Raw genomic sequence first — 24,139 nt, 5'->3', positions numbered from 1 at the left:
GGAAAACAATAGTATATCCATAGACTGACACTATGACATAATTATAAACTGATGCTGCAGAATATTTAATGCCTTCTGGGAAGTTCCATGTTGCACATACATGTGTATGTATATGTTTGATTTAGCAGAAACTATGTAATATATGAGACTGATTCAATTAAAACAAAAAATGTAGGGCACGTGTCTTTGTAGAAAAAAAGGCTACAAGGTATACCAAAATGTCATCTCTAGGTGGCAGAATTATAATTTTTTCTTTTTCATGCTTTTACTATTTTCCTCAATTTCTGAATGTATTGTTTATAATGAGAAAAAAGACCAAAATATGCTTTTTAAAAATTCATAATCATAATATATCAAACACCTTCAATAAAATTTACAGGATTTTTAAACTTTTTATTTTTTAAAAAGTGAACAAAAACCCCCCAAACATTTCCAAGTTTAGCTGGTTACTTAAAATTTCAGTCATTAGCAACGTTCCCCCCCAAAACTCAAGATTTCTAAACATTATCTACTCACACAATAATTTAATGAAGCGTTTCATCAGTCTCTCCAATTAAGAATTCACTTTTAAATGCCTCAGAGCATAATCCAAAGCAAATAGCTGCATGATACAGTCCTTTAACTATAAAACTAAGGGTATACTGTTGCTTTGTATAGTGCTGTGGAACTCCATGCATTCTTTATGTATAAGAGAGCATTAATCAAGCACATACTTTTAAGTGTTCTATAAAAAGAAATTTTCACTTTGTTAATTTTCTTTAAAGAAATTACAGCATACTTGTACTAGTTCTGGCTAATATACCAAAGCAGTACCATAAATGATGTGGTGTTAGAAAGAGATTTTCAGCAAGTACATTCCCAAAGAAAAAATATTTAAGAACAAAAACTTCACTCTCAAGTAATGTTACTACAGTTGCACCTCTCTCCCCACAAAATCACTTAGAATAATCTTTAATAACTCTGAATTTAGCCATCACTCTTAAAAGATAACGCCTCCCCTTTTAAATTTGCTTTTGTGGTGCCAAGGATCGAACCTAGGACTTCAAACATACCAGGCAATTTATTCTACTTCTAAACTACACCCCCAGACTAACCTCCCTTTTTATTTTTATTCTTTGATACCAGGGATCGAACTCAGGACCTTGTGCTTGAAAGGCAGGCATTTATTTTTCTTCTAAATCATATCCAAAAATTGTATATCATTTCCAAAGGTAGACATTCCAGAAAAGAACAATTAGTAAAATCAGTATTATGACCACAAAGAATTTATGCAGCATATTGTTGGATCTTGCTTCTTGACCCATTCTGCCAGTCTATTTCTTTTGACTGGTGAATTGAGACCATTAACACTGATGGTTATAACTGATACGTATTGAATTACTATTGTCATGACTTTTTCTTTTTGTTGGATTCTCCCCCTTTGCATTTAATTTCTTGTTGCGCCTATGACCACAAAGAATTTAATATCTTGCTATCTAAGCAAAGTACAAAGCTAGATAATTTTTTTTTTTTTTTTTTTGGTACCGGGGATCAAACTCAGGATCTCGTGCTTGTGAGGCAGGCAGTGGAACCACTGAGCTAAATCTCCAGCCCACTAGATAATTTTTAAACCAATTTTAATAGTCATAGTATCTGCCCTCCAGGAATCTTCAGTTTCTATGAGTGATTATGCCGAAGTTCTTCCCCAGCATAATCTTCCCTCAAATTCATTACAAATTAGGAGATAGGTGCTCATTTTTAATAACTTATATTTAAACTTTGTGTTTTAAAAAATAAAAGTGGATCTAAAAGCAGTGATGCATTAAATGAATCTAACAAATGGACAGGCAGGCACTGAAAGCTGGGAGAAGAGGAAAGATCAGAGGGAAGACACAGAATACAGAAACAGTTTTGCTCAGCATTTATAATATACTGTACCTCTGTTTCTATCAACTATCCTCCTCCTTTGGTTAGAGACCAGCTGCTATTGTTGCTGTGGTTTTGTTAAAAGAAGAGACTGAAATCTTGCAGGAACCTAAGCAGGCCTGAGACTATTATTTAAATTCTATATTTAAATTTAAATTTCTTATCCATACTGATTTAAAGAGCTTTATTTTTCAAGTGTATGTTATCTTGATTCACCAAGTGAATCAAACTTTTATTGAGAAAAATTATATTACTTAACTGAGCAGTGATTACGTTAATTTAAGCACAGTGGGAAGTTATCTTTATTTATTAAGCAAAATTGTATATTTTTTCAAATCTTTCTGTATATAAACATTTTCCATTCACTTCAGAATCTCTGTTTAAAATGCACAGCATGGACTCTAAAACTTAAGAACAAAAGATTTATTTTTTTCAAACAGGGAAAATTTAAAATGTAATTAAACAATACTGTTAGCACTGCAGTGACAGAGGCTCCAAATTACAAAGGTCAGTTAAGTGAAAGAGGGCAAAGGCAGCAGGACTCAGGTGCTAAGAATAAAAACAAAAATAGATCCAATGCAGCATTTGGACTATAAGGATCAATGAAAACAGCTGCTCAAGATCATAACAGTTATAACATTTTCTATATTGTTATGAGAGGTCTTTTCTAATCTAGCATTTCCTCTTTGCTGTTCTTGGCATCTGCTTTAGTAAAACTAATACTTAAGATCAAAATCTGCATTATCTAAAGTAAAAAGATAACACTGCCCCAGTTAAAAATAATCTGGCTATCATGGTAAAACTGACAACATCTCATGAAAATATAAAGTGGCTGGAAAGGGAGAAGCAGCACTGTATTTTATTTAACTATCGATCCAAGTAGTAGGCAGCAGGTTGCCTTTCCAATCAAAACTACTTTTGTAGTAATACAATTGCCCTTGCCTGCTCGATAGTGAAGGTCTTAAAAAGAAACAACGAAGAAGAGGTATAAGAACATTATGATGTGAACTATAAAATATGAGTAAATAACATGCTATGATTTAATGCTCTAATTCTAAGTAGAATAACCAATCCTATTGCTTATGACAACACAGCAGTTAATAAGACAGATAATCAGTAATAAAGTAGTAGTTAGACATATATATATTTGTTTAGTTTCATCAGTGTAAAAAAAAAAAACTCAGTGTATAAAGATTTTATAAAATCAGGCTTGTAGTTCCACAGATAAAAATAATTTGGTAGCTGTTTTCTTACCTGTAAGGACAGCTTTTGCTGAAGGATCTGCCAGGTCCAGGGCTGATTTCCCATCAGTGTTCCGAATGTTTGGATCAGCTCCGTGCTGCAGCAGCACTGTGCAGGGAAAGCAGAAACAGTATCTTACCTCCGGGATACAGAGATTATTTACTGTTAAGTGTCGCCTCGGCATGGTGTAGGCATAAACACACATTGCACAATTTTTTCTCTTTCAAGAAAAAGAGAGAGAGAGAACAAGAAAAAAGGCATTGCAGCAACGGATCTTTACTCCAGAGTAAAGCAAAGTTGGCAACTTATGGTACAGTATTATCACATGACGGCATCATAAACATGAAACTAGAAAAATCTTGCAATATACAGCTTTGGTTTGCCTCCCTCAGGCAGCAGTAGGGGAAGCTCTGTGCTCACTGGCTCACACTGTGAAATATGCTAACTGTGAGCCTGCCTTGTCTTTACTACCACTGTGGCTGGCTGTTGCTGCTGCTGCTTTCCTGCTGAATTTCCAAATGCTTCCTGTTCTCAGAATAGTTGTAACACTGCAAGCCTTTTAGTGGATCACCACTTACACATGAAACTTACTGTAAGTTTAACAGACACAGTAATGCATGCAACTCTGGTCCTCTGTAGTTAGGTTGCAAAAAAGAACTGTAACAATTTTTCCATCAAAAAATTTTAAAAATACAAACTCAATCACTAAAGTGAAATAGATCAGTGGTGGCAAACCTACAGCATGTGTGCAACAGCAGACAGGTTCACCATAACAGAAACAGACACTAAGAAAAGTATGTAACACACACTGTCTTGGGTAAAGTACCTTCAGAGAATTCTTAGTGACAGAGGCTCCTACAAACGAGAAAATCATTGTTTAAGCAAAATCCAGATGTAATACTTTATTAATACACAGTATATCTCAGCCCCATCTGGGGTGTGTGTGTGGGGGGGGGAGTGTTGTTGTTGTACTACCCAACCAATGAATAAACTAATAAGTAGATTAAGTATTCTTGCCCCCAAATCCAAAATTGTCCAGAATGTGAAACTTTGAGCACCTACATGGTATCACAAGTAGAAAACTCCACACCTGACCTCAAGTGATGGGTCACAGTCAAAACACAGGTGCACTAAAAATATTATATAAAATCACCTTTGGGCTATGTGTATAGAATATCTATCAAACAAAAATGAATTTCATGTTTGGACTTGGACCCCGATCTGAACATATCTTATTATATATATGCAAATTTTCCAAAAACTAAAACATTCTGGTCCCAAGCATTTTACATAAGGTATACTCAACCTATGTATTAAAAAGCTGTTTAAATAAACAATTTGATTACAAGTTTTGAGCCACTTCCTTTGATAAGCCTGAAGTTTTCATCTTAGATTTTGAGCAGTTTTGGATGAGGGATATTACAACTAGCTGTGGCTTGAGAAGATGCAGTGAGATCTTTCTACAGTAGTCCCCCTTTACCTGCAATTGTGCTTTCTGCAGTTTCACATGCCTGCAGTCAACCAGTTAGAAAATATTAAGCTAAAACTCCCCAAAATAAACAAATCTTAAGTTTTAACCTGTGTGCCACTCTGAGTAGCATGATGAAATTTCACATAGTCCTGCTTCATTCATCAGGGACACGAATCATGGCTTTTTCTGGTGTCTATGCTGTATACCCTTCCGTCATGATAATCATCTCAGTTATCAGATCAATTATAAGGGTATTGCAGTGTTTATGTTAGAGTAACAGTAATTTTGTTTAATAATGGGCCCAAAGCACAAAAGTAGTGATGCTTACAATTAGGTATGCCAAAAAGAGAATGTGTAAAGTGAAAAGGAGAAAGTTCTCAATAAGTAAAGAAAAAACCTCATATGCAAAGTTGCTTGGATACACGGTAAGAACAAATCTTCTATCCATGAAATTGTGAAGAGGGGAAAAAGAAATTCATGCTGGTTTTGCACTTCTAAACTACAAAAGATACAAAAGCAATCACATTGAAAACAATTGTTATAATACACTGTGGTAACTGTTCTATCATATTGGTTATTGCTGTTAATCTCTTACTGTGCCAAATTTATAAACTATCATAGATTTGTGCATACAGGAAAAAAGTATATAGTTTATAAAAGATTTAGTACTATCTGTGGTGTCAGGTGTGTACTGTGGGGTCTTTATCTCCCACAGATAAAGGTGACTCTTATGTATTATTTAAGGGTTTTTTCTGGGTATTGGGGATCAAACCCAGGGTCTTGTGCATAATAAGCACACACTCGACCACTGTCCCTATATCACACTCTACCCAGTCCCTATATTGTATTCTTTAATATGAACAATGAACAGAATTATTTTTCAGATGTTTGTAAACTCAAGGGTTAAGAAGTATAAGACAGCAAGTACCAGAATATAAAATTGTGACCATAATAAATAAAGCTTTTGGAAGAACACTTATTTTTTATTTCAGGATGAAATTCTGATGTGAAGATTTGGTTTGCAAAGAGTATCATAAAGCAGACTCAAGAATCAAATGAAAGCTGATAACCATATGTAGTTGAAGAGTAATCACATGCAAATGGTAAAAAAACAAAAGAAATAATAGCTACTATGAAAGTTTATTTTTCAGTTGCATGTGAGAGTGAAAGGAATATTTATTTTAGAGTTTGACAGCTATATGATGGAACTTTCACACTGTAGCTTTTTTGTTTGTTTTCACAATACTGGGGATTAAGCCAAGGGCCTTCCCACTGAGCTACATTCCCAGTCCTTTTAAAATTCTTTATTATGGGACAGGGACTTGCTAAGTTGTCCAGGCTGGGCTTGAACTTGCAATCCTCCTGTCTCAGCTTCCCAGAACGCTGGGATCACAGGCATGTACCACCACACCCAACTCATACTACAGCTTTTAAAGAATGGTAGAGGAAAAGTACTGAAAACTCAACTATTCCTCCAAAGTCACCTAAAACCTCAATCTTTCTTTTTATGACCAGTATTTTACCTATTATAGTTTTCCTATTTTGCAACACAGATCTGCCATTAATTTAGTTATGGTTTTATTTTGTTTTAGGTGACTTTTAAAAGAGTAGTCCTTTTGAAATACGTTTCTTAAATACTTTGAGGTCATATCTCTTTCATTGGACCTGAAGATACACGCATATATACTGCAGAGTAAAATTATTTATGATAATATTTATGATAATCAAATCTACGGGAGAAAATATTTAACCATTTTAAATTCATCAAATATGAATTAAAAAACAAAACAGTAGATTTAAGACTTTTAGAAGACATAAAAGTACCTACAATTAGACTAGTAGAAGTCTAAATTTATTTAACTTTCATGAAAGGCTATAAGATTGCTGGAAAAATTAAAATGAAAGCATAGAGTGGAATGCAATGGGGCTGAATTTTAACTTTGACAATACCTATTAGCTACTGATAATATTTAAATATTTAAAGCACATTTTAAAACCCATACCCTGTTTGTACTGTCAACTGCACAAATAACTATTAATTGCATGCTTTGTTTTAGGGAAGAAGTAAGCAATTTTTTTCTGTAAAAGGCCAAACAGAAGCTATTCAGGTTTCATGGATCCTACTGTCTCTGTATCCAACTTCTCAACCCTGCCTTGATGCTACCTACCATTATAGTGCAAAAGCAGTCACAGACAATAATGAATGAGCACAGCTTTGTTCCAATAAAACTTAAGGAGATTGAAATATGAATTTTATAGGATTTTCATGTGTTCTGAGTTTCAAAAATCATTTTAAAACATAAAAGCAATTCTTGGTTTGCAGGCCATACAAAAGCAGAAGGCTGGCCTCTAAGCCAGAATGTGCTAATCCCTGGCTCTGAGGAGTGTACTAAAAGTGTGGTGTATGGACTGTTTTGGTCCCAGACTTGTTTGCAATCCATCTGCATTGAAACAAGCACAGAAATTGACAGCAAACATTTAGAATTATGTCATTTAAAATTTTTTTCCATTTATATTTATTCTTTATAATATTATCAGGGAGAAAATAAAAAATCCCAGCCCTATACAGCAGACAACTGAAGTAAAACACTATGCCCATGCTTCAGATTCCAGGTGCATCAAGGTGATCTCCAGATATCTAGGGTGAGGTCTCAAGCCTCTGATAACACTTTTGCTGTTAGGATGGGGATTTGTATAGGACTGTTTTCTGATGCCAGAAAAATGGCATATACACAGCAAACAACAATGACAGCTTTCAAGAATGCCAGACTGCATTTGAAGTGGTGCATCCAAGATTCAAGTGGATGCTTCAAATTTGCTTTCAAAGTTCTGAGCCACCAAAGGGAAAAACTAAAAGGTGATTAATACATAATACAATTAGAAACATCTTTTATCACCAACATTCATTGACAACACACTAATATAAAACAGATTCTTCTTACATAACACAGATGTCACAAGGAAAGTTCCCCAAAATACACAAACAATATACAAAGTAAAGTTTGGAAGGAAAACGAGAACACTAAAATCTGAGTAACATCTAGTACATAAATTCAATAGTACTATAGTTCCAGTCAAAATTCTCTTACGTTATTTTTAACAAACTGGGACATTATCAACTACAAATCTCAATGCCTTGACCATTGCCAGTCATTCCACTGTAAATCTCAACTCCATCTGTCTCCTTTTGAAGAAAGAAGGATGAAAAAATATAACTGGCATAACAACAGTTAAAAGTAAGATAAGATCGTCACATTTTAAAAATGCCATTTATAAATATGCTATAGAAACAAGGATGTGACCTCATTTCTAATAGAGGCATTCAGCTACAGTATACTACATTCAGAAAGCATGACTTTAGCTATGTTGTTTCATTTCATTCCTTGAAACTATTAAATTTTAGCATTTGCATCATTTTAATTTTCAAATAACAAAAAAAATTTCTACATTTATGCAAAGCCACAATCTGTCAAATTCCTACAAAAATACAAAAAGTGCTATTATGGTAAATTATATCTAACTTAAGGCACTGCTAACTGATTTAAGAAGACAAGTAATAGAAACAAAATAAATTTTCTAGGCTAAAAATGTAGCAAACTTTTTGAAGTACAAATCAAAGGTGTTTTAGTAAGATTTCACTTTTAAGTGGCAACAAAAATCACACTATCAAAAATGTTACAAATTCTGTTTATGTGAATTTAGAGCTATGTTAAAAGTCTAAAACTGTTCATCACCTAGTTTTAAAAGTTATAAAGCAGGGCCGGGGATTTAGCTCAGGGGTTTTGCTGCCTGCTGTGCAAGCGCAAGGACCCGAGTTCAATCCCCGGTACCTAAATAAATAAATAAATAAATAATAAAAGTTATAAAGTACCTTACTCTGTAAGAGTACAGAGATAGTCACTTATGATGACAGAGTCTCAAAAACTGAATCATACAAAGACCAAGTTTCTTAAAATTTATAAGCAAACAAAAATTTTCAATTTTTTAATAAAACATCAAAGGATCAAATTTTAACTGAAAACCTTCAACATATAGTAGTCTCACCAACACAGGCAGGCTTTAAGAGACAAACTATTTTTTACCCGAAATATATGATATATCCCAGAATTAGTACATATTCAGTTTCTTCTCTGGAAACGTCCAATTTTTGTTATTGTTGTTTTGTTTGTTTTTTGAGACAGGGTCTTGTTTTGTAGTGCAGGCTGGCCTCGAACTCACTATGTAGCCCAGGCTGGCCTCAAACACACAGTGATCCTCCTGCCTCAGCCTCCCTGAATGTTGGGATTACAGGCATGCACTGCCATGCTCAGTTTGTTCATTATAATGGTACAATACTATATGTCATTAAGTTATTCCTTTATAATACTGTCCATATTTACATATTATAGGTAGTCCTAAAATTATCTTTTCATTCAAGATACACTTATTATATCATGAAAATGGCCAAGATAATGTTTTTCATCAAAAGTTAATTTACCACTAACAATAAATATCAAAATTCAAGTAATTATTGCAGTAAACATGGAAATTCAACAAATAAATACAGCAGTATGGCTTAATGAATATAAATTAGAATTTATAAGGCACAAATTTTCATTTTTCAGTAATGGCAGACTAGCTTATTTAGATCTCCCTTGGTAACAATGAATAGAACAAGCTTTCAAACAAAAATGAAACTTCCTAAGATCATCTAAGCTAAGGAGACAGTTAAAAAATTACAGTAGAAAACTGCAGCGTAATCTAGAAGGTAGACATTTATGGGAGCTAACATTTTTCTGAAGAAAATTACTGAATCACAATACTGTCAGCTGTCTTTCCAATGTCTCATGGGGCAAACTAACAGCAATAAAAGCCTGAGACTTCCCAAAAGTAAGTAATGTAACAAAGATTCTCCCCAAACCTTAAGGTCTATAGCTCAGGACAAACATAAAGTAGAGAGAAGTAGTCTTAGTACAGACCAACCAGAGCTTCCTCATTAGTAGATACTATGGCTAGAAAACATTAAACAATTAAGAGACCCAAGATGCTGGGAGAAGAGCAGTACTAAGAAACAGGAATTCCAGCCTTGACAAAGTTAAGAGAATCTATAAACTTCATTAACACAAGGATACACAACTAGAGACAGAAAGGCCACTTTAGTTAATAAATAAGCACCATACTCTAGAATAGAGTTGGGGGTCTACAAGGCCAAAACTACTTTCATAATAATATTAAAACACTATTCCCTTGTTTCAGTGTATTAATATTTACACCAATGGTGCAAAAGCAATAGAGGATGAAATTGCTGGAAACTTAGCAAATATCAAGGCAGTGACACCAAAATATACCACATGCTTCCTTAGCATGTATCTACAATTTAAAAACCAGGGAGTTGTGATTTCACATGTCCTTAATAAAGAGTAAAAGTTAATACTTTGGTCAATTCTTGACCTTTGTGAAGAATTAGAACATACACATAAAAGACTTCAGATGTATATCAAAGTACAATATTTGTTTCAAGAAAAGGACGTAAGAGATTATACGAACTGTAAGCCAAACTAACCACTTTTTGTTATGAAATACCATTTTCTGTCAAAAGATACTTGACAGAAAAACTATTATTCAGAGTTGGATATTTTGCAGACCTATTTTTTAGACCAATGATAAAATGTGGACCTTCAAACAAAAATAATAATTCTGAAACATTTCCATCTGCCTGAGTGTGAACTTCTAAATTAATACTCATTATCAGTAGAACTCTTGAAGACATAGGTGCAGGCAAAGACTTTATGAACAAAACCCTGATCGCACAGTAAGTATTACAAAGAATCAACAACTGAGATCTTAAACACCTTCTACACAGCAAAAGAAACCACCAACAGAGTGAAAAGACAACCCACAGAGTGGGAAAAAATTTTTGCCAGCTGTTCCTCAAAGGACTAATATCTAGAATATATAAAGAACTCAAAAAAATCAGAGGCCCCAAATTTAATGACCCAGTCCAAAAGTGGGCATCTAAAATGAACAGACACTTCTCAGATGAAGTACAAACAGCAAATAAATATATGAAAAAATGTTCAACATCACTGATCATTCAAGAGATATAAATTAAAACAACACTGAGGGGCTGGGGATTTAGTTCAGTGGTGCCATACCTGCCTTGCAAGCACAAGGTCCTGAGTTCAAGCCCCAGTACCCAAAAAACAAAACAAAAACAAAACAACACTGAGAGTCCATCTCACTCCTGAAAGACTAGCTATTATCAGGAAATCAATCAATAACAAATGCTCGTGGGGCTGTGGGAAAAAAGGAACCGTTTTCCACTATTAGTGGGAGTGTAGACTTGTGCAACCACTGTGGAAATCAGTATGGAGATTCTTCAAAAAACTAAAACTAGAGGTTCCATTCGACCCAGCTAAAGGGTGGAATTAGAAGGTCTAACAGTCTGTGAACATGTAGCTCAGTGTGAAGGCCCTGGATTCAATCACCATTGCTAGGGAAAGGGAAAAAAAGCCCAAACAGGATAAACTGATCAGATAGAAAAAATATTTTCATATATAAATCAGAAACAACTACAAGGAAGCAGCTGAAATTCAATAGAGCATGCAAGTTAGTAAACAGTATATTAACTACATTGAAGATTAATTTCTGAACCTACCTTAACACATGCTATATTACAGGTATGCTAGGCAGAGATTATATTTGTTCCTATGTATACTTGCAAAACAAACCCAATTATTGATAGCTGCAAAAACTCTACATTACCATTTATGGGCCAGATTTAATCTGGGTGGTATCAATTATATTATTCTTTTGAAAATATTTTAAATAAATGGAAATGAAGTAGATATAGTTGGAGATTGTCTGCAGTACTACTCTGCAACCAAGACATACAAGGTCTGATTAGCCAAATCAAAATAACTCATTCGTGAAATTTTCCTTTTAAAAAAACATTTTATGTTTGCATTTCTTTTTAGGACCCTTTTCAATGATTAAGATCTACCTATATTTACAGCACAGTTTCAATCTCTGAATATTCATCTAAATTCTTCCAATTCTAGCATTTATAGAAGGACATAAACACTGTATAAACCAGATTAAATTTGAGACACAAAAAAGTGATCAGTTCTGTTCCCTCTCAACATATTAATGCTAATAAGCAAGTTTCTCTTGAGAAAATGAGATAAACATTTCTTTGATGCTCAATGGCATCTCCTGTACTGAATGATTAGCAACATTCACTGAATGAAGTAAGCTTCTTTCATCTTAATTAATATCCTTGGAGGAACCTGAGTACCTCATTACATAATGCATAGCCTAATAAGACCCACTTACAAAGCTTTCTATAATAGAGACTAAAGAACAAGTATTCTAGTGTAACATATTGGAAGAAGCCAAGTCAGGTTTCAGAAGGAAAAGTTTTGAATCAAAGGGTACGTAGTCTTAGCTTGGTCTCTTTAGCCATAAAATAATAATTACCCAGGGTTCTAGAGCTACTCTGTCGAATATGGTAGCCCATATCTACAAGTGACCACTGAGTCTTTGAAATATGTCTAAAGAGAATGATGATCTGATTTCTTACTTGCATTTCATTTTCATTAAATTTAAGAACCGATGGTTTGGCTACAGGGAAATGATTAATATGTTTGTAACATCAGGTACGTGAATCTACCTTTTCAACAGCAAATTTCATAAAATCCAAATACAGATCAAAAAAATTTTATTGTTACCTGAGATGTGCTTAAAGTATAAAGTATAGACCAGATTTCAGAAACTTTGTTGAAAAAACATTTATAAATTCATTGAAGTAGTTTGAATACATTGTGTTAAATAAAACATATTAAATCATGCATTTCTTTTTAATGTAGCTATTAGAAAATTTTAAATCACATTTGTGACTGGCATTGTATTTCTATTGAACAGTGTTATTCAAGAACAGAAATGTTCTACTTTGGAACCTCTGACATTTTGGACCAGCTAATTCTTTGTTGACATGTGTTCAGTGATGGCTCTACCACTGTGCCTTGGAAACCCTGCCTTGTGAACCTAGAGTTCACAGATAAGTAGCTGAACTGCAGTTAATCCAAGTGTAGGTTCAAAGCCTTGTGATCCTCTGGAGGAAGAGAAGATAGAATGCTGTCATGAGTCAGTGCATTATCAATTTCCACTTCTAAGGACATATGGGGCTTTCTGTGTCATCCTCTGCTTCTTCAAAAACTGGTTATCCCACAACTTTTAATGCAGTCATTTGGCCCTTTTTCTTTCAGTGTCATACTTTTTGGTGTATGGTACAAGACACATAGGGACCTGCCACCTTCAGCTTATCCTTTTTGTAGTCTATGTAAGTCATAATCTAAAACAGCTTGTGACCCAGTGATAAATGTAAATGTATTGTATACCTAAAATGTACCAATAAAAGAATTTAAGCAAATGAAACCAAACAAACAAAAAATCAGCTTGTGGCTTGTGGCATCTTTGCCAGCCTAGGCAGTCAGGCTTTGGCCTTCATCTGACTTCTCCTGGTGCATATACTCAACAGTGAGGAGGTCCTACCTCTTATAAGATGCTTAATAATATTCCCGAAGGTCTACGCTTCTCATCTCTGAAACTTTAATATATCAGGATTTTGCAAATTATATTTCATTTGAAAAGATTTGTGTGGTTTAACAGCATAAAAATAGTAGTAAATCAGTACACTGAAACAATAAATGGTAAATAAGTTCAAAAGGACAAAAGTAATAGTGAACAGTGAAAAATGATGTCTAAGGATCCTTCTAAATTTAAGATGTTGTGTGGTCTATAAACATTCTTTTAGTATTGACTTTATCAAATAGACTTTTTTTAATTACAAGGAATACAAACTACATAAGCTACCTTAACAATAGGAACATTTCTTAAAGAATAGAGGTAAACCATCAAGAGCAGAGGCAGAAATGTGTCCAAAAAAATTTACCTTGCTGCTATCTAGCCTTGTCTCACAGCCATTCCTCTCAGATACAAACATATTTACCTGTATTAACTGACTCTTATTTCCGAAATTTCACTAAAGAGAACTTGGTCCAGCTTGGTTCAATGGTTCTAGACTTTAAAAATGGCCAGAAAAGCAAGAAGCAATATAAACTATGGTGATAGGGAAAGAGGCATTAGTTCTGAGAGAAGAGTATAAGGCAGATGCTTTGATGGATATCTACTACAGTAACACATCTTCAATTTAAAACTCGTTCTAGAACATACAGATTCATACGTGGACTAGTTCAAAAAAAGCAGTGATTGTATCTTTGAGAAAGTGAAATTACCGGGACCTGTATGTTTTGTTTTGTACATTTGTACATTATTTTGGGCCGGGGATTTAATTTTAATGCTTATTACAAATGTTATTTTTATTCTTCTCTTCAGACAAAAAAATCATCTTTATGCATGCTGTTTGCCAAAACAATGCTTTCTAAAACCTGCTGTTTGAAGTAATTAATTTCTACTCAATAGGTTAAAATTGAAAATTTTTCCTGTCAAGTAACATTAAAATATGGCAATATTATTAATAAGTAAGTCTAATGTGAACTAAATCAACAAATTCTGTGATAAAGCAGACTCTAAAAAAAAGTGTTAAGTCTTAAAATAGTCAACAAGTAATTCTATTTTGCAAAGATCTAGGGTTTTAGTCAAATTTTTTTGGTTTTAGTCTTTTAATATACAAGATTAAAATTTCAGAATTCTGTCAACATCTGGGAATCAGCATTTTTGTGATAAATTACTTATTTCACCACAGTGAACTACTATTTGCCCTTGTGTGTCTCATTACATGGGTATTTATTTACAACTTTTTCCCATGTATCTCACCAGGAAAAAAATAACTCTGCATTTCTTTAAAATAATTTTTTCCCCCAAAAAAGATCAAGATCCTTGCTACTCAGCTGGCTTCATTTATTAATGGCAACACATCATCACAGTTAAGGTTAACAACACAACTATGGTTAAGAGCTTAGATTGTAGTCAGACTACACCAGTTAGAATCCCAATTCAGCTAGTATTTAGTTCTAGAACCCTAGGAAGCTTCTTTACCTCCCTATGCTTCCATTTCCTTAACTATAAATCAGGAGACAATAACAGTACCTACCATCATAGGGTCGTTAGGAGATAAAACAAGTATTTTTAAAATGCTTAGATTATTGTAAGCATATGTATATAATAATTTTCTTAAAAAGATATTAAAAGTACACTACTCATGTAAAAATTAGGTCAAATGAATAAAATTTTACTGAATTTATATGGGAGAATTCTATTTGCGATCTCATAAGTTAAATGTATCTCTTTATGATCAAACTTCAACATGAAATTTCATAATAAAACACCTCCCAATTAAATTTTGCTTCTAATATATATTTTTTTTGTTGGTTTGTTTTTGGTTTTTTTTGGTACCAGGGATTGAACTCAGATCCTTGCACTTGCGCAGCATGCGGTGAAACCACTAAGCTAAATCCCTGGCCCTCTAATATATTTTTATAAAAATACAATTTTTAAAAAGGTATGTTACATCTTTGAGAACTTAGACACAGATTATTCTGTATGTATATATTGCTTTGTGTTTATTTTGGACTTGATAAAGTATCCTATAATCAACTTTCTTAATGGTAGTATTCAGTCCTATTCTATTTCAGATTCCACCTCAGCTCCTTTTCTCAATTTGAAGGAGGCAAAAGCTGCCTTTTTTTTTTTTTCAATAATGAAATTCCTTCTCTGCCCTTTGTCCTTCTTTCAATCCTAGTGGGTTACAATTTTCGGAAATAAGCAACTATGATGCCTTCTGGCAGCTTGAAAAAGAACTATTTATCCATAATTGACTTGCTTTAAAAAATATTAACCAGTTAGATGTGGTTGTGCACCTGTAATCCCAGTACTCAGGAGGATGAAGCAAGAGAATCACCATGAATTTGAGGGCAGTGTGGACTACATAGTGAGTTCAAGTCCAGCCTGAACTATATGGAGAGACCCTATCTCAAAAACCCAAAAATCAACATTAGATAAAATAAATATTAAAAATATTAACCACTGTTCATACTTATTCAATATTAATAAGCTTTCATTTTATATCTGGTCACAGAGAACCAGTAGAAGTTATTATTTCTCATACTGAAATATTTGTGAAGAAGATGTTCGTCATATACAATGTTTCCATTAAGTTAATTAAAAGGCCTAAATAACAGTGGGGGTAGTGGTGGTTATCCATGTCTTACCAAATCACAATTTAAAAAATTACACAGGATATCAAACAAAGGACATATACTAATTCGCACTGATGGTAACAAAGAGCCACATCAGGAACTGCCAGTCAGTAAGCTTTTGCTGCAGTCCCCTTCATGCCAGAATTCAAAACGGATTTACACAAACACCTTTCTGTTGCCACCTAGGGAAAAAAGGAATCAAAGGAAACAAGCATTTTCTGAGGCTCTACTTGCTTTAGACATTATTTAGCTTTGCACAGTAACCTAATTCAGCATATATGATGCCCATTTTACGAACAAGAAATTAAGGCTCAAAGCAGTTAGATGACTTGTGTAAACCCACAGTTGTTAGGTGATAAACTAGATTAGGGGACTCACCAGAGCATTTCTGCTCTTATTCCCTCAATCCTCATACTCAGGCATGTTTTTTCAACAGACCACACTCAGAACTGCCCAAACGGACGGAAAACAAAATATACGCTTTCTATCTCTAATCATGACTCTCTGTGCCACAGCAAGTTTAGAAATGTTCAAGCTTGACCCCAAATAAACATATTTAAATACACAATGTGATTGTTTTGTTTTGTTTTTTAGTAAGTCAAGGTTTAGATTCTTAATACTAGACTGTATTTACAGATGAATAGTCTAGCAGTCATCGAATGTGAAAAAGATTAGCAGGTTTGAATAAGCCAAGAACTAAAAGAGAAGTATTTTCTTTAAGCCTGTAAATACCATTATTTTACTTAATAGTTTCTTAGTTTAGTGAGGACTCTCTGAAACTTTGTCTCTCTGAATCTTTGTACAGTTCTATGGACCTGTACAAGCCAGGAAATAGTTCAAATATACATAAGCTTCAGCTAACATGAGAACCATGAAAACTAAGAACTGCATGATGACATGAGCCATTTGTATCAACCATTTTCACACAACACCAACCTTAAGCTACACATTTTCAGACTGCCAACCATTTTACTGAATCAAGCCTTTCTTTTTTTGTGATTCTGGGAATTAAAACCAGGGAGCAAGCACTATGCTACCAGCTGCCGTCTCACACACACAATTTTTGAGACAAGGTCTTGATAAATTGCCTGTACTAAAACTCGTGATCCACCTTCCTCAGCGTCCTGAGCAGATGAGATTACAGTAATATGCCACATACCTGGCCACAGATTGTTTTAGACCATCACAGTAATGTAAAATTCTACTTGAGGGCCTGAGATTTAGCTCAGTGGTTCCACCACCTGCCTCGCAAGCGCAAGGACCAGAGTTTGATCCCCAGTACCAAAAAAAAAAAAAAAAAGAAGAATGCAAGTAGGAAATTTTGCCAACTTTTAGTTTTTATGAAAATGTTACATTGAGATTTGTTTAAAAGTTTCCAATGCAGTTTTTATATGGAAAATTGTTGTTAAAAGAAGGGACATATTCTAGCAGGAAAATGAAAAGAAGACAATAATGAAACAAAAAACACAGAATCAAGATCTCAAGTCTTTGCTGAATTTTCAACTAATTTTTGAAAGGAGTATGGACTGTCGGGAAAATGCCTGTTTTGATCCCACACACAGATAATGTGACAGACTGACTCACAAGCCAGAGAGGAATTCTCCAGTGACAGACTTCTTTGATTCTTATTAAGAAGCTATGGCTTTCTAAGAGTTTATCCTAAAGTAAATTAAAGTCTATACAAATATTTAATGAAAATTATTAAGCGTAAGGTCCCTAGTTTGATCCCTGGTACCAAAAAAAAAGAAAAGAAAAGAAAAGAAAAGAAAAGAAAAGAAAGAAAATTGTATTTTATAGGGTAATGTTTATAAAACAGTGAAAAATCAGAAGTAGCCTAAGTGATTGATTTAAAACTTGGTTATTTCTATATAATTTTTGAAATTCTTTAAAATGAGTTATAACATTTATTGATAAAATGTTTATAATGAGAAAATAAAAATGGAATGCATGGAATGATCTCACTTTTATGAAAAATTGGTTGTGAAAACAGGTTCACTGTGTAATAATGGAAAATCCATATCAGCACTCTGATATGATAACCAAAAGCCAGATATGGTAGTAAATATCTGAAATGTAGCTACTATAATCAATAAACTGAATTTTTAAATTAATGAATTTTAATTTAACTGAACAAAATTCATCTAAACAGATTTTTTTAAACAGGGGTGACAACTGTTGTGAACGTATTTTCTAATTTCTCTTTTCTTCACCAGTAAAATGGGAAGCAATCTGCATTGTCAGTCTCCTGCAGAGGAAATAAACATTAGTGAAATTACTTGGTGAAGTATTCTGAGATACCTCAGGGGAAACCCTTTACAACTATCTATCCACAGCAAATTTTGGTACACTTACCACCATCACTTGATCCTTCTACCTCCCTACCTCACCTCCTCTCCTAACGGGGGCAGCTCCATGGTTTAATCTATAAGTAACAAAAAAAAAGATTTAACTTCCTATTCTTTGTAGAAAATCCATTATAACCAAAAGTAAAGGCATGATTAGAATCAAAATTCAACTGCTCATTTTAATGAAAAATAAGTAGTTACTTGACAAATGTAAGCTAATCTAAACATAAGTGTTAGTTCTCTATGGTACACAACTATAATAACCTTCACTCTCCTAGTGTTATTCTTCATTACTACTATCTACCGATACACTCTAGCAACATGTATGGAGTGACAGAGTAATTCACAAGAAGGAGGCTTGGTTCAGCATTAATCTACACTATGGATAAGGAAGCTGAGTAATATTCTGCTTAATTAGGTGCTGCTCAGGCATGGTGGTACACACCTATAATCCCAGCATTTGAGAGGCTGAGACAGGAGTATCTCTGTGAGTTTGAGGCCAGTGTAGGCTACACAGCGAGTTCAATGCCAGCTTGTATTGCACAGTGAGACCCTGTCTCAAAAAAAAAAAAGTGCTATTTTGAGAAGTTAAAGGAAAGTGAATTTGCAGTATGTCATATACTCCCATATTCATACACAAATGTAAAATACATTTTACATCTACTTTTAGATGCCAATGTGAACTGTAAGTTTATATTATACCAAAACTATAAAGATTGGTCTTTGCTACTTAAATCTGCTTATATTTCTTATTTCTTAATACTGTGCAAATACAGAAAGCCATAAGAATTCCACCAAAGCCAGTAACATGACGAAAGAGCTCAGAGAGTATCTGTGTCTTCTGATCCTGGAAAAGCAGCTAATGTGCTCAATGTTAACAAAATATTAAAGTACAAGACAAAAATATCTAAGTATTAGAGATCAGTGATTGTTTCATGCAACAACCTATTAAAAATAACCTATTACCTTAACTTTTAGAAAAATACATCCAAATAGTAGGGACAATGTCAATTGAGAAATAACTATGCATATTTTAGGTAATTATTTTTTAATTACAAAAAGTTAACCTGATTTTTATAGTTAAGCTTTACAAAGAGCCACATAACATACTCAATTTTTCATACAGAATAGCAGATTCTTTTATTTTAAAAAATATATCCTACCCAAGTTGTTGCAAGACACTTCAAGCAAAGAACCTCAAACCAAACCTGCTTTCCTGTATTTCTGCAATGTAATTAAAACTATAATCTTATTTCACTACAAACTAAGAAAAACTACCAAATAGAAATCTGACCTTATTATTCCATGGTGGTGAAACATCAGATACTTTTCCTGTTTTATTGATAAATTTAGACTTCAACAAAATGCAAAAATGTTAAGCATGTACAGCTATCAGGGAAATGTGCTTCTCTTACAGTCTAACATATACTTACCATTCCACTCAACAATCCTATTCCTAGGGATCCAAGAAAAATGAAACAATATACCCACACTAAGACATATATACCAATGTTCCCAGCAGCTTTCTTCATAATAGCCACAGACTGGAATGAACTCAAAGAGACACCAACTGTGCCATATCTATACAATGAGGCACCGTACAATAAGAAAGGAACACCAATGTGCATATATACTGCAAACTGACAAACTTGGCTAAAAAAGGAAGCTGACTCAAATCATGAAAATATATTACTACGAACCTTACAGAAATGAAAAAGATTGTCGAGGAATGAAAAGGACACTGAATAGCCATATGTAAAGGAATACAGTTGGACTCTTTCTATCACATCATATAGCTAAATGGATCAAACATCTAACTTTAAGAGTCAACAACACAGGGTTAAATCTTCATGGCCTGAGATTTGGCCATTTATTCTTAGATATGACAGCAAAGCACAAAGAAAAAGCAGACTAAAAAAATAATTAGCAACCACACTTTCATCTGCAACCTTAATTCTTATTTGCCATGTAAATTAACATACTCCTAGGTTACAGGAATTAAGATGTGAACATTCTGGGTCACTACAGCAGTCCCTTGATAGTCACAAGTGGTTGGTTTCAGGACCTCCTAGAGGATACAAAAATCTGTAGATGCTAAAGTCCTTTATATGAAGACACCATACTCCCCCCCAGGTTCTTTGAATCATCTCTAGATTACTTATAATACCAAATACAATGTAAATACAGTATAGTGAAGGAAATAATTTAAAAAAATCTACCTGTTGAATAAAGAGGCAACCCTTCCCCCATCCCTTGCAATAATTTCCAATGCACGACTGATAGAATCTATGGATGTAGTACCCTCTATATGGATAGTCAGTTATATGTAGGACATCACTTCTGATAATCAGAAAAGGTCTTAATAGTACAAGTACAACAAATATAGCATTCTAGCATCTCATTAGCTCTATAAAATTCCAGCAAGATAAAAATAAACATGAGTCACACTATTTTCATATGATAAACAAAGCAACTAAGGCCCAGTGACTACTCTGCACCATTATCTGTCACTAATTAAAGTGCTTTCTAGTGGGAGATTCCCAAGTAGTCGCCAGGTCCCTTGACTGTCTATTTCATTGCTTTCTGCAGCAGATCACAATGACTCTCAATTATTCTCACTCAAAGAGCAGTTTTCTCTATTGCTGATAACTCCACATTTTACCAGGCCATAATTAACAAGTTAGTCACTTGGGTTATTTGCCACCTAATTTCATACATGCATATAAACACACATAAAATATATATAAATTATATACAGACTACATACTATAATACTGTTCTTTTTTCTGAAGCAGGATTTAATTAGGGCTAATCTGCTATATTTGACTAAATGAACCTGAGTTTTATCTGGCTGAAGGATCACAAGCTGAGGCATGCCATTTTATTTTCTATGGCAAAGAAAGGGGAAGAAGAGGTAAACAGTGCTTTTTTTTTTAAAATTTTTTTTTTTTTCCCGTACCGGGGATCTAACTCGGGTCCTTGTGCTTGCGCAGCAGGCAGTGAAACCACTGAGCTAAATCCCCGGCCCTAAAACATAGTTTTATAACAAAGAATTTGTAGATGGTAAATAATAGATAAAAAACAGCAGGAATCCTTTTACATATTAAATAATTAAAGTTCTGAATTGGATTAGGGAAAATGAAAATTATAGTTATTTCAATTAGATAACCAACTTGATTTTAATTAGGTTATTAAATGATACTGTCTTTACATAGCTTGCCTAATCTTTCCTAATAAGCCAATTTCAAGAAAAATACCATCAGATCTCATTTTCTCTTGTATTTTCAGTAGATATAAAAGCATGAGTCAAAATCATATGAAAAATTATTTCTACTCTTGTTATTTTTCAAATAAGAGAAGCTGCAAACTATTGAGCATATACTATATACAGATATTATGCCATATATCAGATATTGCACTAAATTGCTTTACTTAGATTATCTAATTTGATCCTCTTAACTTCATAGTATTCCGTTATTATCCACATTTTAATACTGAAAAACATTATGATTCCAACCACTATGACCATATAATGTCAGTGAACCTGGAAAACAAAACTATTTCTAAAATCTTAATTATTAGATTTTTAGGTAGCAATCTGAATTTTGGGCTCCCAAGTAAAATATACAGTAAGGATCCCCTGAGTCTCTGCACATAAGACAGAAGAAACTAAGAACTGTTTCAAAGTATACAGAAAGAAAAAGAAATCAAGTGGCAGGAGCTTTGCCTCCTAATATAATGTCACTTGTTCTGTTTAGAATTTTTCACTCCCAACAGCTGAAGAACTATTCTTTATCAAGAGTTACAGTTTAATCCTTTTCTTCAGGTAGTCTATGGAAGGTACTCCAATGTCTTAAAGCTCTCAATGTTGTAAATGAAAAGTTCTTTGCCTAACTTTTTTTGTGTAAGCAACTTATTTTTTGTTCCTCAACAATGTCAATATCCATCTTCCTTGGTGCATTTCATCAATGCAGCATGGAATTCTTTAAGCCTTTTCATTATCAAGGTGAGTTTTCTTATTTATTTAATTATTATTAATCTCTTCCATCAAATCTTTTCTTTTTGTTAGGTTTGTTAAGTTTCTTTTTTTCTTATGTTAGGTTTTAAAATAATGTTTACTTTCCTGGATTTATTTTGTTTTATTCAAGATTTCTGTATGTTAACATTTAGGCCCTGTATTTGGGGTATTTCTCACATGTGATCTTCAAGGCTTCTAATGTGGTTTTTCTTTGACTCATCTATTTAAATTTTTACTTTGGAAAAACACCAGGGGTTTTTTTTTTGTATTAAATTCTTTTATTGGTACATTGTAGGTATACAACACAATTACATTTCTCATTGGGAATTGTACCTTTACATAATGCATCTTGGTTCTTATTTTTTCCCCATTCCTAGCTCTCCCTTCACGCCCTCCACCCTTCCCTATTTACAAAGACTTTATTTCCATTTTTTCCATTTCTCAGCATTTTTTCCTTTCCCTTCTTTCCTTTCCCCTGCCCCTCCCACTACCCCTACCCCTTTGGACCTTTTCTTCCTATTTTACACTATCGATTATTCATTCTAATCATTGGTACATTTTAGGTGTACAACATAAAGACATTCATCATTGGAAATTTGCACCTTTACATAATCTCTCTGGGTTCTTATTTTTCACCCTTGCCCAGTCCTCCCTTCAACCCCTCCAGTCCTCCCTATTTACAAAGATTTTGTTCCTGTTTTTCCATTTTCTCATGTTAATCCCATTCCCTTCTAACCTTTCCCCTAGCCCTCCCACTTCCTTCCCCTTTGCCCCCTTTCTTCCTATTTCACATGACCTATTATACATTTAGTCCTTATTTACACTTTCAGTTTCTCACACCAGAGAAACTATTTGGTATTTATACATGTGTGTCCTATTTATTTCACTTAAGAGTATTGCCTCAATGTGCATCCATTTAGTTATAAATGTCTCAAATTTCTCATTTTTATAACTGAGTAGTACTCCATTTTATTTTAAAAAACACACACATATATTCTTTATCCAGTCGCCAGTTCATGAGCACTTGGGCTGCTTCCAAGTTTTAGCTATTACAAACTGTGCTGCTATGAACATGGGTGCACATATATCACTGTGGTATGATGCTTTTAATTCTTTGGGGAAGATCCCCAGCAGTGGAATAGTGGGGTCAAATGGGACTTCCAGTCCTAGTTCTCTGAGGTATCTCCATACTGATTTCCACAGTGCTTGCACCAGTCTACACTCCCACCAGCAGTGGAGCAGGGTTCCTCTTTCCCCACAGCCCCGCCAGCATTTGTTATTGGTGGATTTCATGACAGCAGCCATTCTTTCTGGAGTGAAGTGGAATCTCAGTGTTGTTTTCATTTGCATCTCTCAAATGACCAGTGAGGTTGAACATTTTTTCATGTATTTATTTGCTATTTCTACTTCTTTGTCTGAGAAATGTCTGTTTATTTCAGATGCCCATTTTTGGATTGGGTCTTTAAATGTGGGAGGTCTGATCTTTTTAAGTTCTTTATAGATTCGAGATAGTAGACCTTTGTCTGAAGAAGAGCAGGTGAAGATTTTTTTCCCACATTGTGGGTTTTCTCTTCACACTGCTGGTGGTTTCTCTTGCTGGGCAGAAGCCTTTTAATAAGAAGAGGTCCCACTTGTTGATTGTGCTAGTTCACGGGCAACTGAGCTTTTGTTCATAAAATCTTTTCCTACACCAATGTCTTCAAGGGTTCTACCTAACCTCTGTTCCAACTGGTTCAGAGTTTCTATTTTAATATTTAGATCTTTAATCCATTTTGATTTTAGTTTAGTGCATGGTGAGAGATACAGGTCTAGGTTTAATCTTTGGCAAGTTGAAGTCCAATTTTTCTAGCACCATTTATTAAAGAGGCTATCTTTCCTCCAGTGAGGGTGTTTGGCTGCTTTATCGAAAATGAGATGGCTGAGTGTGTCTGGTGTTGTTTCTGCATGTTCTAATCTGTTC

General features: G+C 34.0%; 1 protein-coding gene across 2 annotated transcripts in view; it reads right to left on the bottom strand.

Annotated features, from left to right (window-relative positions):
- Positions 1–24,139, bottom strand: part of Tnks (tankyrase) — a 185,393-nt gene that overhangs the window by 117,927 nt on the left and 43,327 nt on the right. For both annotated transcript variants that reach the window (XM_087217230.1, XM_087217231.1), the window contains exon 3: positions 3,160–3,255. In XM_087217230.1, the coding sequence (XP_087073356.1) occupies positions 3,160–3,255 (96 nt within the window). The remainder of the gene's footprint in view (positions 1–3,159; positions 3,256–24,139) is intronic.

Source organism: Heterocephalus glaber, unplaced genomic scaffold, assembly GCF_053883595.1.
Source record: "Heterocephalus glaber isolate CG9 unplaced genomic scaffold, H.glaber_assembly_v1.0 deba00001461, whole genome shotgun sequence".
NCBI lineage: Eukaryota > Metazoa > Chordata > Mammalia > Rodentia > Bathyergidae > Heterocephalus > Heterocephalus glaber.
The sequence above is the reverse complement of the archived record's forward strand: the minus strand, read 5'-3'. Positions and strand labels throughout refer to the sequence as shown.